Source organism: Oncorhynchus nerka, linkage group LG21 (genome assembly GCF_034236695.1).
Source record: "Oncorhynchus nerka isolate Pitt River linkage group LG21, Oner_Uvic_2.0, whole genome shotgun sequence".
NCBI lineage: Eukaryota > Metazoa > Chordata > Actinopteri > Salmoniformes > Salmonidae > Oncorhynchus > Oncorhynchus nerka.
In genome coordinates this window covers 9,094,634-9,121,353 of record NC_088416.1, presented here as the reverse complement: position 1 = coordinate 9,121,353, position 26,720 = coordinate 9,094,634, and the positions used below count along the sequence as shown (strand labels likewise).

General features: G+C 41.9%; 2 protein-coding genes across 3 annotated transcripts in view; both read left to right on the top strand.

Moving 5' to 3' along the window:
• The first annotated feature begins 3,970 nt into the window (after window positions 1-3,970).
• On the top strand, window positions 3,971-6,886 carry LOC115103800 (trichohyalin-like). Its single transcript, XM_029624759.2, has 4 exons — window positions 3,971-4,074; window positions 4,913-5,177; window positions 5,322-5,524; window positions 5,854-6,886. Exons 1-4 carry the CDS (start codon window positions 4,041-4,043, stop codon window positions 6,189-6,191), a joined length of 840 nt encoding a protein of 279 aa, XP_029480619.1. The 5' UTR covers window positions 3,971-4,040; the 3' UTR covers window positions 6,192-6,886.
• A 391-nt stretch (window positions 6,887-7,277) lies between these two features.
• The window catches only part of LOC115103799 (phosphoribosyl pyrophosphate synthase-associated protein 1-like), a 32,685-nt gene continuing 13,242 nt past the window's right edge, over window positions 7,278-26,720 (top strand). Inside the window, exons 1-4 of one of the 2 annotated variants that reach the window (XM_029624757.2) lie at window positions 7,278-7,844; window positions 17,885-17,937; window positions 21,873-21,939; window positions 26,032-26,204. In XM_029624757.2, the coding sequence (XP_029480617.1) occupies window positions 7,762-7,844; window positions 17,885-17,937; window positions 21,873-21,939; window positions 26,032-26,204 (376 nt within the window). In that variant the 5' untranslated portion in view covers window positions 7,278-7,761. The remainder of the gene's footprint in view (window positions 7,845-17,884; window positions 17,938-21,872; window positions 21,940-26,031; window positions 26,205-26,720) is intronic. The other variant, XM_029624758.2, reaches the window with a different exon arrangement.

Here is a 26,720-nt window from a genome sequence, read left to right as displayed (position 1 = left end):
CTTCCACAGACTCTCACAGGACATTGTGCCTGACAGTTTGACAGGTAAAGGAGATCAGAGAGAGAGAGAGAGAGAGAGAGAGAGAGAGGGAGAGAGAGAGAGGTTACCATTTGCGTTCAGGCTATTGAGAAAGTTATGAAACAAATAATGGAGGCCAAGAACAAAGTGTGAAATATGAATGACATTATCTGTCATAGAGTATTTACATCTCACTGACTGAATGAATTGTATTGGATGTATGATTCATAAAACATCTTGATGAAACCATTCAAAAGTAAATTCAACAAAAGTCTTGGATCGTCTGGTTTGAAATGACCCTTTGATTTGTGCAGTGCAGACAGACCAACACAAGACGATTGAAGAAAGCTGCTACTGGAGGGGTCAATCTGTGTTGAAGATATTGAAAATGCCACGTTTGACATTCAATCAGTGACATTCGCTCAGTGACATTCGCTCACAGCCAGAGGAGACGGTTAACAAACTGCTGGCTAGACAAAAAAAGGGGGGGGGCGAAGAGAAAAGGAGGTTACGGTGACAGTTTTATTGTGCCATGGAGGCTATAGAAAAAGCCTGCCTGCCGTTGAGACAGAGCTGTCACAGCATTTGAAAGATGACAGATTTCTGTACAGTGTGGCACCCGTCAACACTAAACTGAATTGCACACTAATGTCTGTCAGACGTTCCACGTGTCACTTAGGCTGCGTTTACACAGTCACCCCAATTCTGATCTTTTGCCCAATTATTAGCAATAGCTCTGATCTGATGCGTCTTAAAGATCAGAATTAGGCTGGCTGTGTAAGCGCAGCCTTAGGGTGAGCAAATACTAAGTAAAATACTAAAACCTATATGGACATAATTAAATGACCCCCTGCTCATATACATACAGAAGACACTGTTCATAGCATAGTATGAGTATAAAGAATTTCTACTGTGGGAAAATAAAGTTACTGGCCACTAACATCTACTGAAACACAAAGCATTTTGCAAATTGGCTAAGGTTTGTTCAAAATCTCACTAGATTATGAAGACCGAGTCACAGGCTACTCATACATGTATGAAGCATTTGTACTGTGTAAATGTAGCTTGGGGCCAAGTTAGCGTCTATGATCATAGTGTATGATAGTATTCATATTATCGCCTCTCCATCTCAGACCTTGCTGTAAGTAAACAACATGTACACTGAGTGTACAAAGCATTAGGAAAAGATGCTCTTTCCATGACAAAGACTGACCAGGTGAATCCAGGTGAAAGCTATGATCCCTTATTGATGTCACCTGTTAAATCCACATCAATCAGCGTAGATCAGGGGTCTCCCACCTTTTCTAGATTAAAAAATTAAACATATCACGAGCTACACATTTTTGGGCTTTCTAGGTTTTTTTTGCTTGCTCCTCATTCTTCTCTTCTCCTCCCTGCAACTCTTCCCCAGGTCCTTTCTGTCAATATACCTGGTAAAATAATGGTAACTCCAAGGGGGGCCCTATAAAATTTGTGATTTATTTTACGAATTATGTTTTATCTTCTCCCAAATATGATTCTCAGTTTTATTTTTCCTTGATTTAGATTTGGTTTTTCCCCCTTAAAATTACAATTGTTAATAGAGAAACAACCAAATTGGATGTTCTGAGTCCATGTCAATGCTTAAATCACATCAGAAGGAAAACAAATTGGTCTGGAAGAACACTAATGCTATGCTATTGTTTGAGGAGAGTGCACAGTTATGAACTTGAAAATGTATTAATAAACAAATTAGGCACATTTGGGCAGTCTTGATACAACGTTTTGAACAGAAATGCAATGGTTAATTGGATCAGTCTAAAACTTTGCACATACACTGCTGACATCTAGTGGCCAAAATGTAAATTGCGCCTATTTTCCTTGGCCTTTCTCTTGTATTTGATGAAAAAAAAATCATGATGAAAAAAAATATATATAGATGTTTTTTTCTTTGTATGATCTTTTCCCAGATCTAATGTGTTATATTTTCCTACATTAATTTCACATTTCCACAAACTTCAGAGTGCTTCCTTTGAAATGGTATCAAGAATATGCATATCCTTGCTTCAGGTCTTGAGCTACAGGCAGTTAGATTTGGGTATGTCATTTTAGGCGAAAATTGAAAAAACAAAAAGGGTCCGATCCTTAATTAATTGAGAAGGTTTCGGGGGAAAGTATTTCTGTCAACCCACAAGGGCACATGTGCATGTACTTTCAGAATTGTTTGGCGAGCTACTCATAGGTAGGCTACGAGCTACTGGTAGCTTATGGGCTACAAGCTACTTGTAGCTTACGGGCTACAAATTACTGGTAGCTTATGGGCTACAAACTACTGGTAGCTCACGGGCTACAAACTACTGGTAGCTTACGGGCTACAAGCTACTGGTAGCTTACGAGCTATGAGCTACTGGTAGCTTACGGGCTATGAGCTACTGGTAGCTTACGGGCTATGAGCTACTGGTAGCTTACGGGCTATGAGCTACTGGTAGCTCGCAATTAACCTGTTGGAAACCCCTGGTGTAAATGAAGGGGAGGAGACAGGTTAATTAAAGAAGGATTTTTAAGCCTTGAGACAATTTAGACATGGATTGTGTACGTGTTCCATTCTGAGAGTAAATGGGTAAAACAAAATATTTAACTGCCTTTGAACGGGGTATGGTAGTAGGTACCAGGCGTACCAGTTTGAGTGTGTCAAGAACTGCAGAGCTGCTGGGTTTTTCACACTCAACAGTTGTACGTGTGAATTAAGAATGGTCCACCACCCAAAGGACATCCAGCCAACTTGACACAACTGTGGGAAGCATTGGAGTCAACATGGGCCAGTGGAACGCTTTTGACACCTTGTAGTCCATGCCCTGAAAATTGAGGCTGTTCTGATGGCAAAAGGGGTGCAACTCAATATTAGGTGTTCCTAATGTTTTGTACACTCAGTGTAGATGTACATTTGACTTCTTCAATGAGACACTGGTCAAGTAGGTCAGTTCCCAGTTGGATCCCATCTCTAATAGTGTCCCAAATGGCACCCTATTCCCTACTTTTGCACTACTTTTGACCAGGGCGCACTTCTTTTGACCAGAGTCCTATGGGCACTGTTAAAAAGTAGTGCACTATATATAGGGAATAGGGTGCCATTTAGGATACAGCCTAGATGTGTGTTTTTAGGAGTGCACCTGCTCTGGTCTGATGTGGTAGAGACCATTATAATGATTATTTCATAGCTATTATGGTGATGTGTTATACACAGCACATTAAGCCTGTCCAATACCTCAGTAGATTTCATTAGCGCCATGTCACCATGACAAGATAAGTGCCTTGCATTGGGCCAGTAACCGAAAGGTCGCTTGTTCGAATCTCCAGGCAGGCTAGTCAATGTGCCCTTGAGCAAGGCACTTGCTCCTATAAGTCGCTCTGGTTAAGAGCGCCTGTCAAATGACTAAAATGTGAGAGAGTTGCAGGGGGGCAGAGTGACATGTGTGTGTAAGTGAGCGAGGTGGATGGGGTTAAAAGGTGGGAGGTAAAAGGTAAGAGACCACCTGAATACTGATGATATTCAAATGTAATTATTCAACACATCATTCCAGTAAATAGCTCTTGACCTGGAGAGTGAATTATGACATTTGAGGTGCCACTCACTCTGAAGTGAGTGCATTGTTCAACTGTTTATGGTCAATAAAAAGAAATCAGATGCAGAATAGAGCAATCTTATGTAGGTCAACTATATATTCCAGATTGCCTGTTACCATGCCAAGTCAAAGCCACAAGAGAATATGTTCTGTATTATGGATTGCACAGAGCATCCAGACCTATTTCTCTGTGATGATGGAATTGACTTCACTTGTCAGAATATACCAGAAACTTTACGCGCGGTACATTGACCCCATCTTGTGGACACTCCGCGGTCCTGCACAATTTTCGCCTGCCAGTTTTGCCAGATTTCCAGAGAAGTTGAGTTACACGTCAGAATGGAACCTGTACTGGTGAGTGGACGTGTACTGTGACCTCAACATTTTGTGTGTATCAGCTGATCCCGGATACATGCAGATATGGAACGTGTGGTGGAGATGGCAAATAACGGTGGTGAGCCCGACATAAACTGCTACGTCTGACATTACATATTTTATTGTTCATAAATCCATAACCAGCATTTGTCATTTTTATGCGGCTCGTGTGATTTTCCTGTGCGCGCGCTGGCCCATAATAAACAATGCAACATTTATACTTCAATTTTTTAACTGCGTTGCCTCTGCATGGGTAGACGTGCCGTGTTGCTTGCACTTGTGCCTGGAATGGCAAAGCGTTTTAGCAACTAGCCTACATCACCAGGCAAATAGGGGGCTTCGGCTGTTGCTTTGACAGTGAAAGTGATCATATCGGCTTTGCTTTGTATGACAGCTGATCCCCAATCGCCAACAAATAGCCTACAGGTCGTTCCCAGTTAAATTACGTTTATGATTAAATACTTTGCCATGGGTTGTAATCATTAGCTTAATCTGTTACAAATCGTTTCGCCCTGTTGCAAAACCGTTTACTTCAAACGGAAACCGCAAACGAGAGTTTCTCTTGGGACAAATTCAAATAGGGTCTCATCCGTTTTTCTTTACGTCGCCTTCTTAAACGGAAACGGTTTCCAAAAGGACTACAACCAAGGTATGTTTCCCAAACAATCACCAATGTGAACCCCTTATATTCAGCCCAGTAGTTTATCTTGCAGCTCCCCATGTTGAACTTCAAGTTATTTCCTTACCATCTGGATTGTCTATTTACTTTCTGAAGTAGCAATTGAGGAGGAACAGTCAGTGAGGCTTGAACCAGAGTTACAGTATAAGTGCATTAGGGGCCCAGACCTCTTGGCAAAGGTCATATCTGAGGATTCTATACCAATAGTCACTTTTTCCGTCCCCCTTCCTCTCCCTAGGTTTCTCCCTCGCCGGCCCCTCCACCACTCCCCGCAAGCGACAGGTGCGATTCTCCGCCCGCCACGACATCCTGCTGCTCCGCGAGGTCATTGCTCAGAACCCGTTCTGTTCCAAGGAGTCGGGTCGTATCTGGGCCCGTGTCGGGGAGATCATCACTGCTGCCCTGCAGGACGAGAGCTTCGAGGTGGACGCCCGGCGTTGCAGGGAGAGGACCATGCTGCTGCTGGACTACTACAAGAAGCAGGACTTCCCCAGCCTACGCAGGTTGGTCAAGACTGGCCAGAAGTTGACATTAGACATACATACACAAGAGTCTACACAAGGCTTAATAGGAGGAATGTATTAGAAGCTGATACCCAACCTTGTGTGTCTGTGTCTGTTCATGCTTATGTGCCTGTATGTGTTCAGGTTTGGGACAGAGAGGCTGTATGCCCAGAAAGAAGACCTACTCCATGAGGTGTTGGAGCTGGAGGCAGAGAAGGGTCTTCTGGCCAGCGGAGAGAGTAAGTACCAGGATGAGGAAGTCAGGAAACGAGCCTTGGAAGAGCTGGCTAGTCAACCAGAGCAGGACAAACCCATCATTATCTCCACACAAACAGGACAACCCAAAGGTAAGATCTGTGAGGTGAGAGAACAACTTTTAGATCTGTGATTATATTCAAATGGGGGAAGGAAATACTGTTATTATAGCACTACTGTGACCAAACCAGTGGTTCCCCTGCAATTGCTTAGAATGCCCTGCCCTTGCCCCGCCTAAAACAGTTGTCTCTGTGTGTGCTGGTACTCAAAGGGACACACAGTGACATGTTTGCTCCTCAGCAAAAATGTTTGAGTGACTACGACCAAAGAAATAACCAAAAAACGTTGACATTTTGAGACTTTATCCTCCCCATCACCAACTATCTCCCTCTCTATTCTCTCCCCTCCCTGCCCCCTTCAGTCCCCACGACCCCAGAGCCCGAGGAGCAGCAGGAGAACCTGGCGGAGCTCTCGCTAGTCTCTGCGGCACCCATGGCCAAGCAGCCTTGCCAATGCTGCTGCCAGACCTACTCAGAGATCCTCAGCTTCCTGGAGAAGCGCTCGGAGGCGGAACAACGACTGCGGGAGGAGGAGTTATTGCTGAGGAGGGAGGAGCTAGAGATCCAGAGGAGTAAGATCACTCTGGAGAGAGAGAGGCTGGGGGCGGAGAGGAAGGAGAGGGAGAGGAGGTTCGAGCTGGAGAGCCAGGAAAGACAGGTCATATTGGACCTGCTAAAGGAGAAGGTGCTCAAAGGATGAGATGGTGGAGGGGGGCAGGTGAGGGGCTGAAGGAACCCTAGGTGTATGGTGTGGATGTAACAGTATAACTTCTGTCCCCTCACCCCTACCTGGGCTCGAACCAGGGACCCTCTGCACACATCAACAACTGACACCCACGAAGCATCGTTACCCATCGCTCCACAAAAGCCGCGGGCCTTGCAATGCAAGGGGAACAACTACTCCAGGTCTCAGAGAGAGTGAAGTCACCCGATTGAAACGCTATTAGCGCGCACCACCACTAACTAGCTAGCAATTTCACATCGGTTACATGGACATAACATTAAGACGTTGGGAGGGTGGTACTACCTCTGGATCGCACCCTCTGCCCCTTGTTCTACGCAAATGGCCTTAGTGAAGGAATCTGCTGTGACACCCATATATAAGTGTGGAGATCCATGCCTAGCATTGAGCTAAACTGAATGACCGCATTCAACAAGGACACTGACAAAAAATAGGTAGCACATCCTCACACTGTACATACCCACACATTATCTTATTAAACAAACCCTTTGGTGATAGAATAACAAGCTGTTCATCAAGGGTAATTTTTATAGTGAAAAGACAAAATTGTCAGCAATTCTCCCAATGTCAATTGAACTTTTTAGTCAATTCTGACTTTGTGGTCATTATTATGAAGCTGTTCCTGCTGAAAATTAAAGAAAGTACTTACGTAACCTCCTAATGATTTTGAAACTGTATTTGTTAATTGAGGAAAGAGTATAGAAAATGTTCATTAGGCTAGTTAGATTTCTAGGAAATATGACAAAGTTGTGTAACAATTTTTTATTTGATTTGTATTATATTAAATTATACATGACCTACCGTTCCCCCTGAAATACCACTTTTAAAGTATTTAAAACATAATATGTTACCTACATGTTTCTTCTTCATAATAACTCATTACTTTAGCGTCTCTTTACGTCATTTTACGCATTCTACGTAAGGTTACTCTTTGACCTCGCGCATAATTGAAGTGCTCTGAGTGGTTGAAAATTCGAACAAACCGCCCTCTGTTCCAAAGCAGCAATCACATTGGATTATTATACTGCCAATATGTTAATCGTTGGCTACCCAATGAAATTACTCTTATTTTCTTTGACCTCATTGCTACAAAGTTTACATTAGCTACGCTAGAAGCAACATTGTATACACTTTTTGAGATTACACGAGTCTGCTGTAGTGTACTTTTATTGCAAAATATTTTTCCAGTTGAAGAATTAGGTGGAGCGCGTTTTTCGTAGAGTAGCCTACAGATCTATGTGCGGATGTGGAAAAACTCAGTTTTCTAGTTTGATAGACCAGTCATACTGCGATCGATAAGTAGATGTGTTTACTTACGCCAGTTATGTGGGTTAGCTACATATAGGCCGGTGTTTATTTGAGATTTTGTAACATTCCTCACTCGACGTATTTCCGTGTTCTTAAGTCCTGCATTTATAAAAGGAGTCGATATTGTCAATGTGAGTAGGCAAAGTACGTGGACTTTTATAAGGCCCTATAAATCTCGTCTGTCATTCTCGAACGTCAAAGCTTTCCTAGTCACTCAACAATGAATATCTCAAAAAGTGGGTACCGTGTCTTCTCTGCCAACTCGACCACCGCATGCACCGAGCTTGCCAAGAAGATCACGGAGTAAGTATATGCTGCGCATTCAAATGAATCTCTTGCAACTCTCAAATTAATCATTTTCCCCCTCAACTGGATTTGAAAGTAGTCAAAAGACAAATTAGTGGTGGTCTAGCGCAGTGGTTCCCAAACTTTTTCGGTTAACGTAAACTCACTCACTTTTGTACATCGCCTCGGTCTGTACAATTGACCTTATTTTAGCGCCTCAAAAACGTAATACTTCCAGATCAACTGTAATGTCAATACCATTGTAAAGCACAATTGATCCCCTTTCCAACAGAATCAATTACATGACCCCCACGCTGCCCGTTTCTGCATTATTCAAGAAGGCAATGAGCCCCGTCAGGTCTATGGCGGGTGGGGAAGCGATACTAATGCCTGATAGTGAGGAGATATGTTGTGTGGGAAAATTGCTTTTTTTCACTCAATCTGGCCAATTTATCGCCTCTAAAATATAAATTAAACACTATAAAGTGTTTATATAATGTGTCATTGCTTTATGCGTGCTGTACGTTACGGCATGACACGTCACGATGTAACGGAGGGTCCGTTTGTTTAAACTTTTCTCCAACACTATAGAGCCATTACCATGTCAACCAACGCTTGAATAGAAACTTTGTTCACACCCCATATTTTGAAGTCAACACAGTCGCTAACAGTCCCAAGGATGAGAGAGAATGACCTCGCACATAACTTTGCTAAGAGACTTCAAGCAAACTGGTCTAACAAACGGCCCATTCCAGGCAAACAGTATTTCAAACATAGGGGCAGTTACAGTTGCTGCCCCATCCCCAGACACTGACCTGTTTTTCCCGATTCCCATGTTTAATATACAAGTGCATCGGTCTGCTGACCCCAAACCGATCTAAATGTAACATGCATTGGTCAGAATATTCATTAAATTACATTCTTTATGGCCTCCCGAGTGGCGCAGGGGTCTAAGTCACTGCATCGCAGTACTAGCTGTGTCACTTGAGATCCTGATTTGAGTCCAGGCTCTGTCGCAGCAGGTCGCGACCGGGACACCCATTGAGCGGCGCACAATTGCCCCAGCGTTGTCTGGTTTAGGGGAGGGTTTGGCCGGTAGGGATGTCCCATTGCGCTCTAGCGACTCCTGTGGCAGGTCGGGCACGCATGCACGCTGACAAGATCGCCAGGTGTACGGTGTTTCCTCCGTCACATTGGTGTGGCTGGCTTCCTGGTTAAGCGGACGTTGTGTCAAGAAGCAGTGCAGCATGGTTGTGTTTTGGAGGACGCACGGCTCTCAACCTTCGCCTCTCCCGAGTCGCTCCAACTCCCGGTATGGACAAGACTAACTACCAATTGGATACCATAAAAAAATAAAGGTGAATGTAAGAAGCGCTCATCACTTCAAATAGGCTACGTCATTTTTATTAACAGGAGTTTCGCCAATTCTGTGGCTTTAGGCTCATGCAAAGCTGCCTGGAAAGCAGGGGAGCCACTGGGGATGCTAAACACCCTTTTGGCCACTCTTGCTAGGCTGGGCAGAGATGCATAGTTTTATTTTTCTATAGGTTGGCCTAAAGATTTTTCAGCAAAATAACCCAATCAAAACGGAAAGTTCCTTGAAGTGGGAATATGCCAGGCCTATTGGGCCAAAATCAATTCTGGCCTATTGTATAGACAATAGAACAACAGTGAACAAAACTTAAGAGATCTGATTGTTAGTTTAGAAATACTTTGTAACAATGACACTTAGTTATCTATCCACCTCATTACTTTCTTTTAGCATGTGCACGTAGTAAGTACACATCATGCTTTCGGAATACTTATCTTGAACCGATTCCACATGGATTCTTTAGTTGTGGACACTACATCCCCACTCTCCCTCTCTTACTCTTGGTCCTCGTCTTTGTAAGTCATCTTGATTTTGCCCCTGTGTTTTATGTGTCTTTCTGAAAATATTTAGCCAATTCATGACCGTAGCTAAAGCAAGGGGCTGTAGCAGCACACAAGTAGGCTACAAATGCATGCTGGGCCGGGCATGCCCTGAGCTTGTGAAGTGAGCACTATTGGAGCGGGCGAGAAGGCCAGCTTTTTGGGAATCTCGCTCCAGCCCCGCTTACTTACATACTCTGCAACTGATGAGTCCTCTCCTTCAGTGTCGAACTGCATGTAACTGTGTTGACAGTCATTGAGCTACAAGTCATTTTGCATGCTGAGAAATCTCAGGCAATATAATTATTGTTAACCTGTGTTTATTTATCCTAGTCAAACTCGTACTGTGCCCAGCTTCACACGCTGACCAACGCAAGGTAGGCGGGCTGTTCCGGATCTTGCTCAACTGCATGGCACTTTCAGCATTCAAATTCAAAATAGCTTGTGTGATATTATTCACAATCACTGCCTACGGCCAAACCCGGACGACGCTGGGCCAATTGTGCGCCGCCCTATGTGACTCCCATAGTGACTCCTCTAGCACTGAGATGCAGTGCCTTAGACCGCCGTGCCACTCGGGAGCCCCATCTATGCGCTGTTAAATGTTTTTACCAGAATGAAAGTAAGGTACTGGAGACAGATTTTTAAAAAAAATAGTTAACTAGGCAAGTCTGTTAATTTTTATTTACAATGACTGCCCACCCCTGCCAAACCCTCCCCTGACCCAGATGACGCTGAGCTAATTGTGCGCTGTTACTGGGACTCCAGATCATGGCCAGTTGTGATACACCCCGGGATCGAACCTGGGTCTGAAGTGATTCCTCCAGCACTGTGATGCAGCGACTTAGACCTCTGCGCCACTCAGGATCCCAAACGGACTCATCTGGCTATAACTGCTGAACAGGCCTTACAATAGATTTTATTTTGAGTGTTTAGGTTCACGATCAGGTTTTGGTAATTTTGCATTAAACAATCATTTTTAGATATACAGGGTAAAGTAGATAATTTCATAATGAGGAGAGCAATCACATGGAGGCCCACTATATGGCCAAAGCGAGAAGAGAAGATCTCTCTGTTAGATCTCTGTTAGAAACCATTGGATTTTGAGATGGGTGGAATTCAGTTGTGCAGAGTGTACAAAACATTATGAACACCTGCTCTTTCCGTGACCGACTGAACAGGTGAAAGCTATGAAAACTTATGTCACTTGTTAAATATACTTCAATCAGTCTAGATAAAGTGGAGGAGACTGGTTAAAGAAGGATTTAAGTTGATTTTTAAGCCTTGAGACAATTGAGACATGGATTGTGTGTGTGCCATGGGTGAATGGGAAAGACATATTAACAAAACCATTGTTTTGTACATTCAGTATATATTCATTGACTCATAATTTGTAACAATAAATATTGAAACATACCTAGCTCGGTCACTTAATCTGCAAAAATGACAAGTTTATTAGTGGGTGAGGGTGATTTCAGAACCCTAATCTGATAGGTAATGTACATGCTTAGTCTTCCTTATGGGTAAGCTCCGGTGCCTACATAGTACAGTCGAGGCCAAAAGTTTTGAATGACACATGCATTTTCAGTCTGCTGCCTTAGTTTGTATGATGGCAATTTGCATATACTCCAGAATGTTATGAAGAGTGATCAGATGAATTAGCAATTAATTGCAAAGTCCCTCTTTGCAATGCAAATGAACTGAATCCCCCAAAAACATTTCCACTGCATTTCAGCCCTGCCACAAAAGGACCAGCTGACATCATGTCAGTGACTCTCTCGTTAACTTCACTAGGGTAGGGGGCAGCATTTGGAATTTTGGATGAAAAGTGTGCCCAAATTAAACTGCTTGTTACTCAGACTCAGAAGATAGGAAATGCATATAATTAATATATTTGGATAGAAAACACTCTTAAGTTTTCGAAACTGTTAAAATAATGTCTGTGAGTGTAACAGAACTGATATGGCAGGCGAAAACCAGAGGAAAATCCAACCAGGAAGTACTATTATTTTGAAAGGCTGTTTTTCCATTGTAAGCCTATCCACCATACAAAGACTTAGGACCCAGTTCACGAGCTCTGTGGCTTCCTCTACATGTGGCCAGTCTTTAGGCATTGTTTCAGGCTTTTACTCTGAAAAATTAGGGAGATACAGCACTTTCAATCAGGGGCCAGTGGAAATTTCCATTCATCAGCCATGCGCCTGATCGGGGAACGCGCCTTTCTTGTTTCTCCTTTCCTATTGATGAAGCTTTTGTCTGGTTTAAATGTTATTGATTATTTATGACAAAAATAACCGGAGGATTGATTTTTAAACATCGTTTGGCATGTTTCTACTAACTTTTATTGTACTTTAAAAAAAATAAACTTTTAGTCTGGACTTAGTGCCCTGCCCGCCTTAAGCATTCGGATTACTGGACAAGACGTGCTAACAAAAAGGAGGTATTTGGTCATAAAGAGGAACTTTATCGAACAAAACTAACATTTATTGTCTAACATGGAGACCTGGGAGTGCCACCAGATGAAGATCATCAAAGGTGATTAGTGATTAATTTTAATGCCATTTCTGACTTTTGTGACACTCTCCTTGGCTGGAAAATGGCTGTATGGGCTTCTGAAGCTTGGTGCAGACCTAACATAATTGCCAAGTGTGCTTTCTCTGTAAAGCCTTTTTAAAATCTGACACAGCGGTTTCATTAAGGAGAAGTTTATCTTTATTCGTATGTTTAAAACTTGTGTCGTTTATCAATGTTTGAGTATTTCTGTAATTTGATGTTGCTCTCTGCACTTTCACCGGATGTTTGAGACAATGCATTTCTGACCATAACGCGCCAATGTCAACTGAGATTTATCGAACAAAACATACATGTATTGTGTAACATGAAGTGATTAATTTTCTCTATTTCTGCTTTTTGTGACTCCTCTCTTTGGCTGGAAAAATGGCTGTATGGTTTTCTGTGACTAGGTGCTGACCTAACATAATCACATGGTGTGCTTTCGCAGTAAAGCCTTTTTGATATCGACATTGTGGTTTGATTTACAAGAAGTTTATCTTAAATGGTGGATAATACTTGTATGTTTGAGGAATTTTAATTATGGGATATCTGTTTTGAATTTGGCGCCCTGCAATTTCACTGGCTGTTGTCGAGGTGGGACGCTAGCGTTTATTGCGTTCGTATTGTGTTTATTCGATCACAGCCATCGCAGCCATAAAGGGAACATTGCTCACCAGCAGGCCTGGAATTTTGTCATTTTACAGGCAAGGCCATTTGGCCTTCAAGAGGTGCCCAATCTGTGAGAGCAGCAAGGACATCTGCTCGGGCACTAAGGCCACGAATAAAAATATAATGTTTTAATAGCCAATTTGAAAACCGAAACACTGCTATTCTGTTCCGAAAAACGTGTCTGTAAATGTACATAAATAATTTGCCTGCATGTGAAAGTGTAGGTGATAGCCTATGCGTATTGGCTACAGTCTTCATGTCCAGACCGATGCAGACAGGAGGGAGTACCAGAAAATGTAGCCGCACTTTAATGACTTAATTACGTATATATGTCACCAACCACCTCCAGTTCAGTCAAAAAATGGTCCCTGAATATTTTGGTCCACCAACTGGAGTGCTCTTCTTTGTCTACTCCGAATCAGCATCGTTCACACCCTCTTAAGCCTTAGCCCCACCAATCTCTTTAAGAATTTACATGTGAGGCCATGTGCCAAACAGAATGAGTAAGGTAGTGTAGTTCACATGTTCATGAAATACAATAATGGCCATAGTCACGCCCAAACACACCTGACAAACTTGATGGGTCATGTATTCATCTCGCAGTGGAGTCTTGTTTAGTCATGTAGCTAGCTAGCTAACAATGGACCACAATCCCATTAAATGGTTTAGTATGAATCTGCAGGTATTCCACCGGGCATTCCACTTATTAAAAAGTCAACTTCTTCCGTGACAACACTGTTGATTGCTGTTTCTTCTCCACCACTGTCATCAGAAGACTCTACAATGTCTGGTTCAGTGAAAATGTTTTTTGCCCAAGTCAGGAATTTCCTCATCTGATTATTCGCAACTTCTTCCCTGCTGAGCTTTGTTGATAGCGCCTGCTAAATTCAGGGCAGAAATGCTGTTGAGAGCAGTAGCAACACTTTTGCAGTTCTCCATGGCTACTATATCTTTCAAAAAGCTGAGGTAGCAAGGATTATCTACACATACTGAGTAGCTCATGTTATAGACAGAAGCATGCTACATGGTAGACCAATCCAAACTCCGCTCTCAGCATGTCCAGCCCATTCATTATCTCAGTCAATCATTGCTAGCGGGAAGGTTCCTGTCTTTTCCCATGGCTAAACCAATTGGGCTCATAATTTAACAATTGTATTTATAGATGGCATACACATTTCTTATTGAGGCACATGGAAGTTCATATTCCAGAAAACATTTCTGCCCAAAAATGTTGATTAAAAAAAATGTGTATATGCCTTTCCTGTGAAGTAGTGACGTGCGACATACACGGGTCATAGATACATACGCTAAACTACAGTCATTCTTGACAAATATGATGTAGGATAATTAATATTAACGTCTAAAGGCTTGATTTAGTCATACTTGAGGCACTGTTCGGAAAGGCCAGTGCCTGTTGCCCATTGCAACATCACCCACCTTGCAATCTGAGCGGAGGCAGGGAACGTTTTACAATTATATTTATTTTGAAATTATAAAAAATGTCATATCCAATTTGCGATCTTGTCTCATTGCTTTTTAAAAACATACTCTGGTTGTATTAATTTGATATTCTTTGTCCAACAACTGTCCCAGTCTATTTGGAATATTTATTTCTCGCACCGAATGACAAGCCATCCAATGGAATAGGTCGACTTTTGTAATGTGGGAATAGTAGATTGACACAGGTTCGTGCTTTTGGTGTTTTACTCAACTTGTTAGCTGACGGTTCTTCTAACATGTGGACGGTTCTTCTAACATCTTCTATACGCACCTCGGAATTCGATAAGGAAGACGTGCACCTTTGCATCCCCAATGTGTCTGTCTTCACTAGTAGCCTACTTCAGAGCTGCTATTTCTGTGAGAAGGATACAATTACGTGATGGGCATTGGCTAATAAGAATTGAGATATGAGAGCCGCGAGCCGTCCCAGAACAGCAGCAAAGGACCCTGTGAAGATGCTGGAGGAAACAGGTACAAAAGTATCTATATCCATAGTAAAACGGGTCTTATATCGACATAACATTTTGGAGAAATGTCCTCTGGTCTGATGAAACAAAAATGTAACTGTTTGACCATCCATCGTTACATTGGGAGGAAATCGGGGAGGCTTGCAAGCCGAAGAACACCATCCCAACCGTGAAGCACGGGGGTGGCAGCATCATGCTGGGGGGTGCTTTGCTGCCGGAGGAACTGGTGCACTTCACAAAATAGATGGCATCATGAGGCAGGAAAATTATGTGGATATATTGAAACAACATCTCAAGACATCAGTCAGGAAGTTAAAGCTTGGTCTCAAATGGGTCTTCCAAATGGACAATGACCCCAAGCATACTTCCAAAGTTGTGGCAAAAGGGCAACAGTCAGGGTATTGGAGTGGCCATCACAAAGCCCCGACCTCAATCCTATAGAAAATTTGTGGGCAGAACTGAGAATGTGTGTGCGAGCAAGGAGGCCTACACACCTGACTCAGTTACACCAGCTCTGTCAGGAGGATTGGGCCAAAATTCACCCAATTTATTGTGGAAGGCTACCCAAAATGTTTGGCCCAAGTTAAACAATTTAAAGGCAATGCTACCAAATACTAATTGAGTGTGTAAACTTCTACTGGGAATGTGATGAAATAAATAAAAGCTTAAATCATTCTCTACTATTATTCTGACATTTGACATTCTTAAAATAGATGTGATCCTAACTGACTTAAGACAGGGAATTTTTACGATTAAATGTCAGGAATTGTGAAAAACGGAGTTAAAATGTATTTGGCTAAGGTGTATGTAAACTTCCGACTTCAACTGTATGTATGTATTATGCACGTATGAATTGGAAATGTGTTTTTTGCATATTCAAACTCAACGAGAGACACTCAGAGAGGGGTCACACCTAGGGTCTGCCTTTATCAACGGTACCTTGCTCATGGGAACTTGGGCAGATTTTTCACGTTATCGGCTTGGGAATTCGACCTAGCGACATTTGTTACTGGCCCAACACTAACCGCCAGGCTACTTAACTAGTCCACTCTCGTTCCTCAAAATGCTCTTACTATACAAAAGCATTGAGTGAGAACAGTGAGAATGGCAAAGGGAGTGGTTTATGACATGGCTACTCCCCATCCGCTGAAGTGAAAGCACCGATGTTGGGCGATTAGGCCTGACTCGCAGTCGGCGTTCCAATTAATCCCAAAGCTGTTCGATTGGGTTGAGGTAAAGGGTTCTGTGAAGGCCAGTCAAGTTCTTCCACACCGATCTCAACAAACCATTATGAACCTCGATTTGTGCATGGGGGCATTGTCATGCTGAAACAGGAAAGGGCATTTCCCAAACTGTTGCCACAAAGTTGGAAGCACAGAATCGTCTAGAATGTCATTGTATGCTGTAGCGTTAAGATTTTTCTTCATTGGAACTAATGAACTGTTGGACTGCCAGATGGTGAAACGTGAATCATCACTGAAAAGACCACAATTCCACTGCGCCAGAGTCCAATGGCGGTGAGCTTCACACAACCCCAATTGACGCTTGGCATTGCGCATGGTGATGGTTGGGTTAAATGCGGAAGACATTTCAGTTGAAGACATTCAGTTGTACAACTGACTAGGTATCCCCCTTTCCCGTGTGTGCGGCTGCTCTGCCATGGAAACCCATTTCATGAAGCTCGCGTCGAACAGTTCTTGTGCTGACGTTGCGTCCAGAGGCAGTTTAGAATTCGGTAGCGAGTGTTGCAACCAAGGAGAGATGATTTTTACTCGCTACACGATTCAGCACTCTGCGGTCCTGTTCCGTGAGCTTGTGTGGCCTACCACTTCCACAGCACGTACAGTTGACAGGGGCAGCTGTAGCAGGGCAGAAATTTGACAAACAGACTTCTTGGAAAGGTGGCATCCCATGACAGTGCCTCGTTGAAAGTCACTGAGCTCTTCAGTAAGGCCATTTTACTGCCAATGTTTGTCTATGGAGATTGCATGGATGTGTGCTTGATTTCATACACTGGTCAGCCACGGGTATGTCGGAAATAGCCAAATCCACTAATTTGAAGGGGTGTACACACTTTTGTGTGTGTATATATACTGTATATTAGCATAACCAGGCTACACAGAACCAAACTGACCCATTGTAAAATGAGAGGCTATTCTTCCCATATTAAAACGTATCCAAGTGCAACATGCCTAGCTCTGCCCACTGGGGCTTGGCTTATGGAGCGCTCTCTGGAAATAAGCACTTGTATCGTTGTGTTCCAACGTCTCGAGTTCTCTCACCACTCTGGTGCAACATTATCTTCCTATTGCGGATTACCGGGACCCCATTTTAAATGTTGTGGGCCTACCAAAACTACTCACCATTTATTTACACATTTTTCAGTCATGTTACTTCATTGACTAGCTAGCTAACAATGTAACTTCACCAGTATATCCAAACATTTTCAGGCAAAGAAAGAAAAGTGATAGGATATCAATGATCATAGCAAAGAATGAATGACATCTCTCTTGCACCTGACATTTTTAGAGATGGTGGACAATTTTTCAATGTAATGCATCTCAATAGAAACATTGTGCGTCTACACAATGTAGAAACCTAATATTCTACAAATTTACTAAGTCATTTTAATGACAGGTATTCATAAACATTTCATTTATAATAAACAAATGTCTTTACACCACCACTAGAGTTCAAAAGTCCTAACCAACTTGCCAAAATTATAGTTTAACAAGAAATTTGTGGAGTGGTTGAAAAACCAGTTTTAATACTCCAACCTAAGTGTATGTAAACTTCTGACTTCAACTCTATCTTAAATAGGACAAACATAAGCACCCACAATAATGATTGAGTTGAGCCTGTTACTCAAAAGGCGGGCATTCCTCCTGTGTGTGTGGACGATTTTAGTTGTGTGTTTTTGTTTATTTACTGTCTAACACCTTCCTTCTCTCCTTGCAGACGACTTGGCGTAGACTTGGGAAAGTCGGTTGTTTACCAAGAGTCCAACAGAGGTGAGATGCCAGGTTAACCCTTTCAGCTTCATATAGTATACACTGAGTGTACAGAACATGAAGGACCCCTTCCTAATATGTGAACGACCAGCTCGATTCAGTCTTATGTGGCAAAATTGTGAGTCTCTAAAAGTAGAGAATCAGAGCTAAAAAATGTGATGTGATATACACTACAGTTGAGGAACAATTAGGAAAGTACTTCTGCTTTGAAAGTTGATAAACTTGTAACCCCATTTTTTGATAAAATGGCCCTTGAATGTTTTGTTATACCTATTGGAGAAATCTTTTGTCTACACCCATTCAGTATTATTCACACCCTCTTAAGCCCCACCCGTCTCTTTAAGGATTCACATGTGAGGCCGTGCTAAACCGAGTGAGTACAGTAGTGAACTAAACAACCAAAGATTTCAAGACTAAAGGTTTATACTATGTCTATTGACATGTCTGTATACAGTTGTCGCAGTGACATGAACATTCTATGTTGTCGCAGTGACATGAACAAAAACAACCGGCTGCATGACATCAGCATCCTGGTGGTCCAAAATAGCATAACTGGTGTATTTTAACACCAATAAACCAATCTGTTTAAAAATGTATTTATTATATGTCAATCGAGCAAACCAGGCAAATAAAAGCACGTTTCTAAACAATGTTTTGGTCAGTTTCTAGCTTGTTAGCTGGCTTGCCAGTTCAGATAATTATCATATAGCTGACAATGTTTTTATTGACCTAATTTGTGTGAATTATTTAAGGTAAATAAACTCACAACAAGATCATTATTTACAAGTTAATGGCAAGCTAACTACAGAAAATAGCTTGTGATTGTGACAAATAATTGTATTTATTGAACTTGGACACTGTCTAGTTGGCCTAACGTTATATCTAATTTGACTTCGGTGCTGGTCATGTTCTTCACATTACCGTCTCTGGTAAACACGCACAATATTAAATAAAATCTGTTTATTTGTCACAAGCATATGATGCAGAAGGTGTAAATGGTACAGTGAACGTTTACTTGCATAGTGGAGTGTTTTTTTGTTAGCTAGCTCAACAATGAACCATAATCCCAACTCATAACGTTACTGTCCTTTATGAATTTTCAGCTAGGTAAAGCTAACCAACTAGGTTCAATGTTTCTTAGCTAGGTAACATTAGGCTATAGGTAGCAATTCAAATGGCTCTGAGGTATTAATAATATTACTACACATATCATACATGTAATGTTATCTAGCGAGACAGCTAGCCAGCTAAATTATTTTCTGCCAAAATTAGAAACGTATAATATCGGAAATTGTAGCTAGCTAGACTCTTACATGTATTCATAGATTAACGCTTCTCCCTCACCGATGCCATGGTTGTCCTTAGTTTGAAGATGTAATCCGGAGACAAGTGTTTTATACAACAGCCTTCTCTGTATTCTCTTTTTGACTCCCTCCGTGTATTTGCAATCAAACGGCAGAATTTTCTCCTTATCTCCTTAGCTGTCATACTCTGCTTCCACCGGGCATTCCACCAATTTCAAAACTGTCCTCATGAAAGTGGAGAGCATTAGCAACACTTTTGCAGTTCTTTGTGATATCTTTCAAAAAGCGTTCGAAAGGATTACCTACACATACTGAGTAGCTCATGCTAAAGAAAGAAGCTACATGGCAGACCAATCCAATTGGCTTGACCAGCCCATCCATTATCTCAGCCAATCATAGCCATTGGAAAGGTTCCTGTTTTTTTCCGTGGCTAAACCAACTAGGCTTGTAATTTAATTATTTTATTCATATTTACAAATGGCATACAATTTTGTTAAAGCACTTGAGTACACATTCCAAAAGCATTTTGAGTAAAAACATGTTTGCGTTCAAATACCTTATGTTAAGTAGTGACACGTGACAGGAGTTTTCCTGAAACGAGTCACATTGAGTTCACCCCCCACACTTTTGCCCACAGAACAGCCTCAATTCGTCGGGCATGGACTCTATAAGGGGTCGAAAGCATTCCACAATGGTTGCTGGCCCATGTTGATTCCAATGCTTCCCAGAGATGTCAAGTTGGCTGGATGTCCTTTGGGTGGGGGTCTATTCTTGACACACACGGGGAAACTGTTGAGTGTGAAAAACCCAGCAACGTTGCAGTTCTTGACGCAAACCGGTGCACCTGTTACCATACCCTGTTCAAAGGCACCCTCTGAATGGCGCACATACACGATCCATGTCTCAATTGTCTTAGGTAAAAAATGATTTTTATGCCTTGGGACACCAGGTTTGCAATTAATTATCAGGTAGAACAGAACCAGCAGGCTCTGGACCTCGTAGTGTAAGAGCTAAACATCCCTTGTATACAGTGCATTCGGAAAGTATTCAGACTCCTTGACTTTTTCCACATTTTGTTACGTTACAGCCCTATTCTAAAACTGATTCAATTGTTTTCTTTCAATCTACACACAATACCACATAATGACAAAGCAAAAACAGGCGTTGACATTTTTGCAAATTTATTAAAAATAAACATATCACATTTACATAAGTATTCAGACCCTTTACTCAGTACTTTGTTGAAACACCTTTGGCAGCGATTACAGCCAAGTTTTCTTGGGTATGATGCTACAAGCTTGGCACAGCTGTATTTGGGGAGTTTCTTCCATTTTTCTCTGCAGATCCTCTCAAGCTCTGTCAGGTTGGATGGGGAGAGTCACTGGACAGCTATTTTCAGGTCTCTCCAGAGATATTCGATCTCGTTTAAGTCCGGGCTCTGGCTGGGCCACTCAAGGACATTTAGAGACTTGTCCCAAAGCCACTCCTACATTGTCTTGGCTGTGTGCTTAGGATCAATGTCCTTAGGTTCTGAGTGCTTTGGAGCAGGTTTTTAACAAGGATCTTTCTCTACTTTTCATCTTTCCCTCAATCCGGACTAGTCTCCTAGTCCCTGCCGGTGAAAAACATCCCCACAGTATGATGCTGCCACCACCATGCTTCACGTAGGGATGGTGCCAGGTTTCCTCCAGATGAGACACTTTGCATTCTGGCCAAAGATCAATCTTGGTTTCATCACATCAAATAATCTTCTTTCACGTAGTCTGAGAGTCTTTAGGTGCCTTTTGACAAACTCCAAGCAGGCTGTCAACGTGCCTTTTACTGAGGAGTGGCTTCCGCCTGCCATTCTACCATAAAGGCTTGTTTGGAGGAGATATGAGAACGTTCCAGAAGGAGGAAAATCTCCACAGAGGAACTCTGGAGCTCTGTCAGAGTGACCATCAGGTTCCTGGTCACCTCCCTGACCAAGGCCCTTCTCCCCTGATTGCTCAGTTTGGCCAGGCGTCCAGCTCTAGGAAGAGTCTTGGTGGTTCCAAACTTCTTCCATTTAAGAATGATGGAGGCCACTGTGTTCTTGGAGACCTTAAATGCTGCAGACATTTTTTGGTATCCTTCCTCTGATCTGTGCCTCGACACAAGCCCGTCTCTAAGCTCTACGGACAATTCCTTCGACCACATGGCTTGGTTTTTGCTCTGACATGCACTGTCAACTGTGTGACATTATATATAGACTGGTGTGTGTGTTTCCAAATCATACGCAATCATTTGAATTTAACACAGGTGGACTTCAATCATGTTGTAGAAACCTCAAGGATGATCCATGGAAACAGGATGCACCTGAGTTCAATTTCGAGTCTCATAGCAAAAGGTCTTGATACTTATGTAAATAAGGTATTTGTTTTAATTTGTATGTAATTGTGCAATAAAAAAAACTGCTTTTGCTTTATCATTATGGGGTATTGTGTGTAGATTGAAGAAACATTTTTATTGAATACATTTTCGGTCAAGGCTGTAACGTGAAAAAGTCAGGGGGTCTGAATAGCTTCCGAATGCACCGTAGATGATGGTCGGCATACTGTATCTGGGGTTACTTGCTCCTGGAACTGATTTGCTGCTTTTTTTTATTTACAGAAACCAGGGTGGATGTGAAAGAGTCTGTTCGTGGTCAAGACATCTTTATCATTCAGACCATTCCAAGGTGAGAGGATCCGGGTGTCATGTCTTCTACACAGTCTTAAAGTGTGTACATTCTATTTGGATTTGCAGTATCGCCACAGAACCAAATTGATCAATAGAAACTAGATGAGAGGAACGTAAATGTATTCCCTTTTGAAATTAGGCAGACATTGTTGATTCATCGCTGATCAGTCAGAATATAACCCCCCCCCCCCCCCCCATGGGTGTCTGTGTAACAGTATAACTTTAGACCGGCCCCTCGCCCATACCCGGGCGTGAACCAGGGACCCTCTGCACACATCAACAACAGTCACAAGCATCGTTACCCATCGCTCCAAAAAAGCCGCGGCCCTTGCAGAGCAAGGGGAACCACTAATTCAATGTCTCAGAGCAAGTGACGTCACCGATTGAAACACTATTTAGCGCGCACCGCTAACTAAGTTAGCCGTTTCACATCGGTTACATCTGTCCTCCACAAACATATTTTCATCCAGTGGTTGTTATTCATTGGTTGGCAGGAGATGCCTGGGAAATTGAGATTGCAATATTAACAGCCAGCTAGGGGGCACTGACCTGTAACAAGTAACTTTCCTGAACTTTTTAAATGTATTTTTGTGTCTAAAACAAGATGTTTTAGGCTTATTTATAGTGAAACAAATAAATTCTGGTCTTCATTTTGACAGTTCGTTGCAAAAGTGATATATTTAGGTATTTTAGTAGTAAATCTAGCTCTTTTTGTCCTTAACGGTTAAACTCAACCATTGAAATTGTAATGTAAAAGAAGGCACCTTGAGAAGGTGCCTCTTCATCTCAAGGGAGAGGTTTGGTATGAAATACACTCCCTTCTAGATGTGCTAGGTGGTACCACCTCGAGGCTCACTATAAAAGCAGGTGACCACACGCCTTATTTGGTAATGGTCTGGTAAGTGGAGTGTGCCAGTATATTTTGCATAAGGCTTCCTTGACTAGACTACTGACGTTACACAAAATTCAAAAGGCAGTAAGGCACATTTCCGCATATGATACATTTTTTGCTTACCGTTTCATACACGTATGTGCTTTTACGAAGAATAAAAACATGTAGGCTTTGAGGATTTTACGTTTATATTCGTAGCTATATCCATCATAATGAGAAATGGGTGACAATGGTGGCGCTGTCAACTCGTATTTTCTCTCAACTGCTATGACTAATTGGTGGCTCATAGTTCAATGGCTGTGATTTCTAATCCCACATGGAGAAGATACTTTTGATTTCAAATCCTTAATTTACAATATTTATCCCTGGTAGTAGTTGTAGGGTTTTATACAGTACCCACAGGACTGGTCCTGGCCCTTCTGCACCCCTAGGCGAGACAACAAAAATTGGCGCCCCTTCAACAATAGTCCCAGTAAGCAAAATTATGTTGGAAAGACATCTAAAGTCAATTTTTCCAGATGTTGAAGATTAATTTTCGGTTCTGAATGAAAGTTGACAAGATGTATGTTTGTTACAAATAAAGGCTGGTTCAGACCGGACAGAAAAAGAAGTCCAAAAGGTGTCCGTATCGGTCCGTTCTTACCGAGGTATCGTCTACAGCAGGGATGGTCAACTCCAGTCCTTGGGGGCGGGAGAGGTGTCAAACTTGTTCCACATCTGTGGTCAACACAGCCGCTGACACTTAATTCCATTCTAAACTGCAGATGCTCATTTGTTGATTATTGGTGTCAGATTTGTTATCTGGGGCAAAAGTGTGACATGAGTTTGGCCCTAGAGGACTGGAGATGCCCATCCCTGGCCTACAGTGTTGTCTAAAAATAGAATGTTAGGATTGCTATCTATGTGGTAGGCCTACCCTATGAAAAACAAAGATGACCAGATCAAAAAAAGATGTCCAAAAGACTGTCGGTCCGTCCTTACAGGGGTGTAGTCAACCATGTCTGACCACAATGGAAATGTATGAATGCCCATCGTTTGTAAAACAGGCCGTTGCATTGGCTTTATTAGTCCTGATTCCTGTGACTGATCAATTTTGCTTTTTAAGCTCTGACTATCAGCAATCCAATTGTATCAGTAGGCGTTATCCTGAGCCTATTTGCGATGTGTTTACACAGTGGGAAATGCAGAATTTAATTTTTCGCTAATATCAGGTTATAAAAAAACATGTAGGCATACACATGAAATTTAGCACACGGGATCAAAGTCCTGGACAGCAATTGTGAGTAGCCTGATTGTCCATTCCATATTGTCTATTTTACTTTGTCCCATCCTGTTTTTAGGATGTTTGTCAAGATGTCAGCGCATTCTTGATTTGATTGGACGCCATTTAAGTTAGGCAATTGGATTGGAGAAACCTGCATGATGTAAAAATGATGTTATACATTTTATCTCCAGCCTTTAGGCTACAGGAAAGACCACATACTCTTTCTACCATATGCTACATGATTTATGAGAAAAAAAAATGATGATATGTCTCCAACTGCACTCTGGAGAGGCGCGCTTGGAATGGACAAGTTAAAATTTTTGCAGCCCTGCCTTTGACAAAGTTTACAATGCTTTGCACCCAAGTATCTCAACTTGCACATTCATTTTCTGCACATCTATCACTCCGGTGTTTAATTGCTATATCGTAATTACATTGCCACTATGGCCTATTTTATTGCATTACCTCATTTTCACACACTGTATATAGACTTTTTCTACTGTATTATTGACTGTATGTTTGTTTATTCCAAGTGTAACTCTGTATGTGTCGATGTGCTTTGCTTTATCTTGGTCAGGTCGCAGTTGTAAAGGAGAACTTGTTCTCAACTAGCCTACCTGGTTAAATAAAGGTGAAATAAGTAATTAAAAGCCCATATGCCACAGGTTGAGAGAAATTTTCCATTGTTTTTTGGGCAGAATTAATTGTGAGGTTGGAGGTAAGTCTTGGTCAGTTTAGCTCAGAAAATGGTGCCCTAGTCGATCTGCCACCATAGGTGGACGCCTAATCCTACCTAATGAGCGAGCCGGCCCTGGTACCCAAGACCAATCTGAGTTAATTTGATCGTTGGAAAAAGAGCTACTGCGTAAATAATACAATATAGGTTGGATTGAATTGAGCCCCTAATCTTAATTTTCAAGGTGACGATTGCATTTTTTTCCCCCCTCAGCACAATACCGCAATGTGAGTCCACATTTAAAATATATGTTTTTTTGCACCCCAAGTGGGATTTGATCTTAAACCGCAAGTGGCAATAGATGCCAGGAACTTGGTGACTAACCACTGTGCGCTAACTGTCCAGAGATGTATTTGCTCACAATGCACATAATGTTATTGTCAGATTATGTTTTAGTGAGAAAGTGTTGGGATCAGGTACAACTATGTTTACCAATTCCTTCCACCCACAACTTCTAGCCTGAATGCATTTTTTAGAAGATGCAACGGGTGGTATTGGGGTTGAGTTGCCCTTTTAATGATTGTGGTTGGCTCTGCTGTTTCAGGAGGCTGCCTAGGTCAAATCTTCTCTGGCACTACCTTACTGCACTCTTTGTATTAGTTAAGTAATAAGACGTTATCTTTGATGACTAATTATAGTGTTAATAAAAGTGCATCAAGTCCCCAACAAAGTTTGCCTCTGCTTCTCTCATGAACTGGCTGAATCCACATACAACAATGGAGTCATTCTTCGATACGATCTTGAGGCTTAATTATTTAGAAATGCCCCATAGCTATCAAGGTTATTCTTCAGGGTTTAGGGAACGACTATTAGTGTGGCGCTCAACGTCTTGTCTTACAATGTGGCGATTAGTGCCAGGACAATGGGCACGTAGTCAAGTAAGGTTAACATTGTAGGATACTGACTAGCGTCATAGACTCCCTCACTTAAATGTGTAGTGAATGTGTTTGAACAAAGACGAGTGTTAACTCCGAGAGCGAACGCTCTGAGTGTTAATTTGGTTTTGAATTTTATACCCCGTCAGTTACTACGACATGCAAATTAAAACCATGACAACACAACAGCCAGTTTTATTCAAAAGTTTACTGAAATATCTACAACTACTACTCTTATCTCACTCTTGCTTATCTTATTATGTTATCTTATCTCTGTCCATCTTGCTCCGTTGTCTCTTGAATGGTTCTTTTGTCCTACCCAGAGATGTGAACACGGCCATCATGGAGCTGCTGGTCATGGCCTATGCTCTCAAGACTAACTGTGCCAAGAACATCATTGGGGTCATCCCCTACTTCCCTTACAGCAAGCAGTGCAAGATGAGGAAGAGAGGTTCCATTGTCTGCAAGCTGCTGGCCTCCATGCTCGCTAAAGCTGGTATGTTACTATATGGCTACTGTATGCATCATGTGGCTTTCTCGTTGTTGTGATACCAATAGTGATTTTTTTTTTTTTGCATAGTAGCTTACAATATTGTAGGAAGATGGTTACAACACTGCTAAGATAAGTTGTACATGTAGTTAATTAAACTTTTTTTTTTACCACATATAGGGAGGTAACGCAGTCTGGTATCAAATTTTATTGGTCACATACACGTGTTTAATAGATGTTATTGCGGGTGCAGCAAAATGCTTGTGTTTCTAGCGCCAACAGTGCAGTAATATCTAACAAGTATATCTAACAATTTCGCAACAAAACACACAATACACACATCTAAGTAAAGGAATGGAATTAAGAATCTATAAATATATGAACGAACAATGTCAGAGCGACAGACTAAGATAGAATACAGTGTATACACATGAGATGAGTAATGCAAAAATATGTAAACATTATTAAAGTGACTAGTGTTCCATTATTAAAGTGGTCAGTGATGATTTCAAGTTTATATAG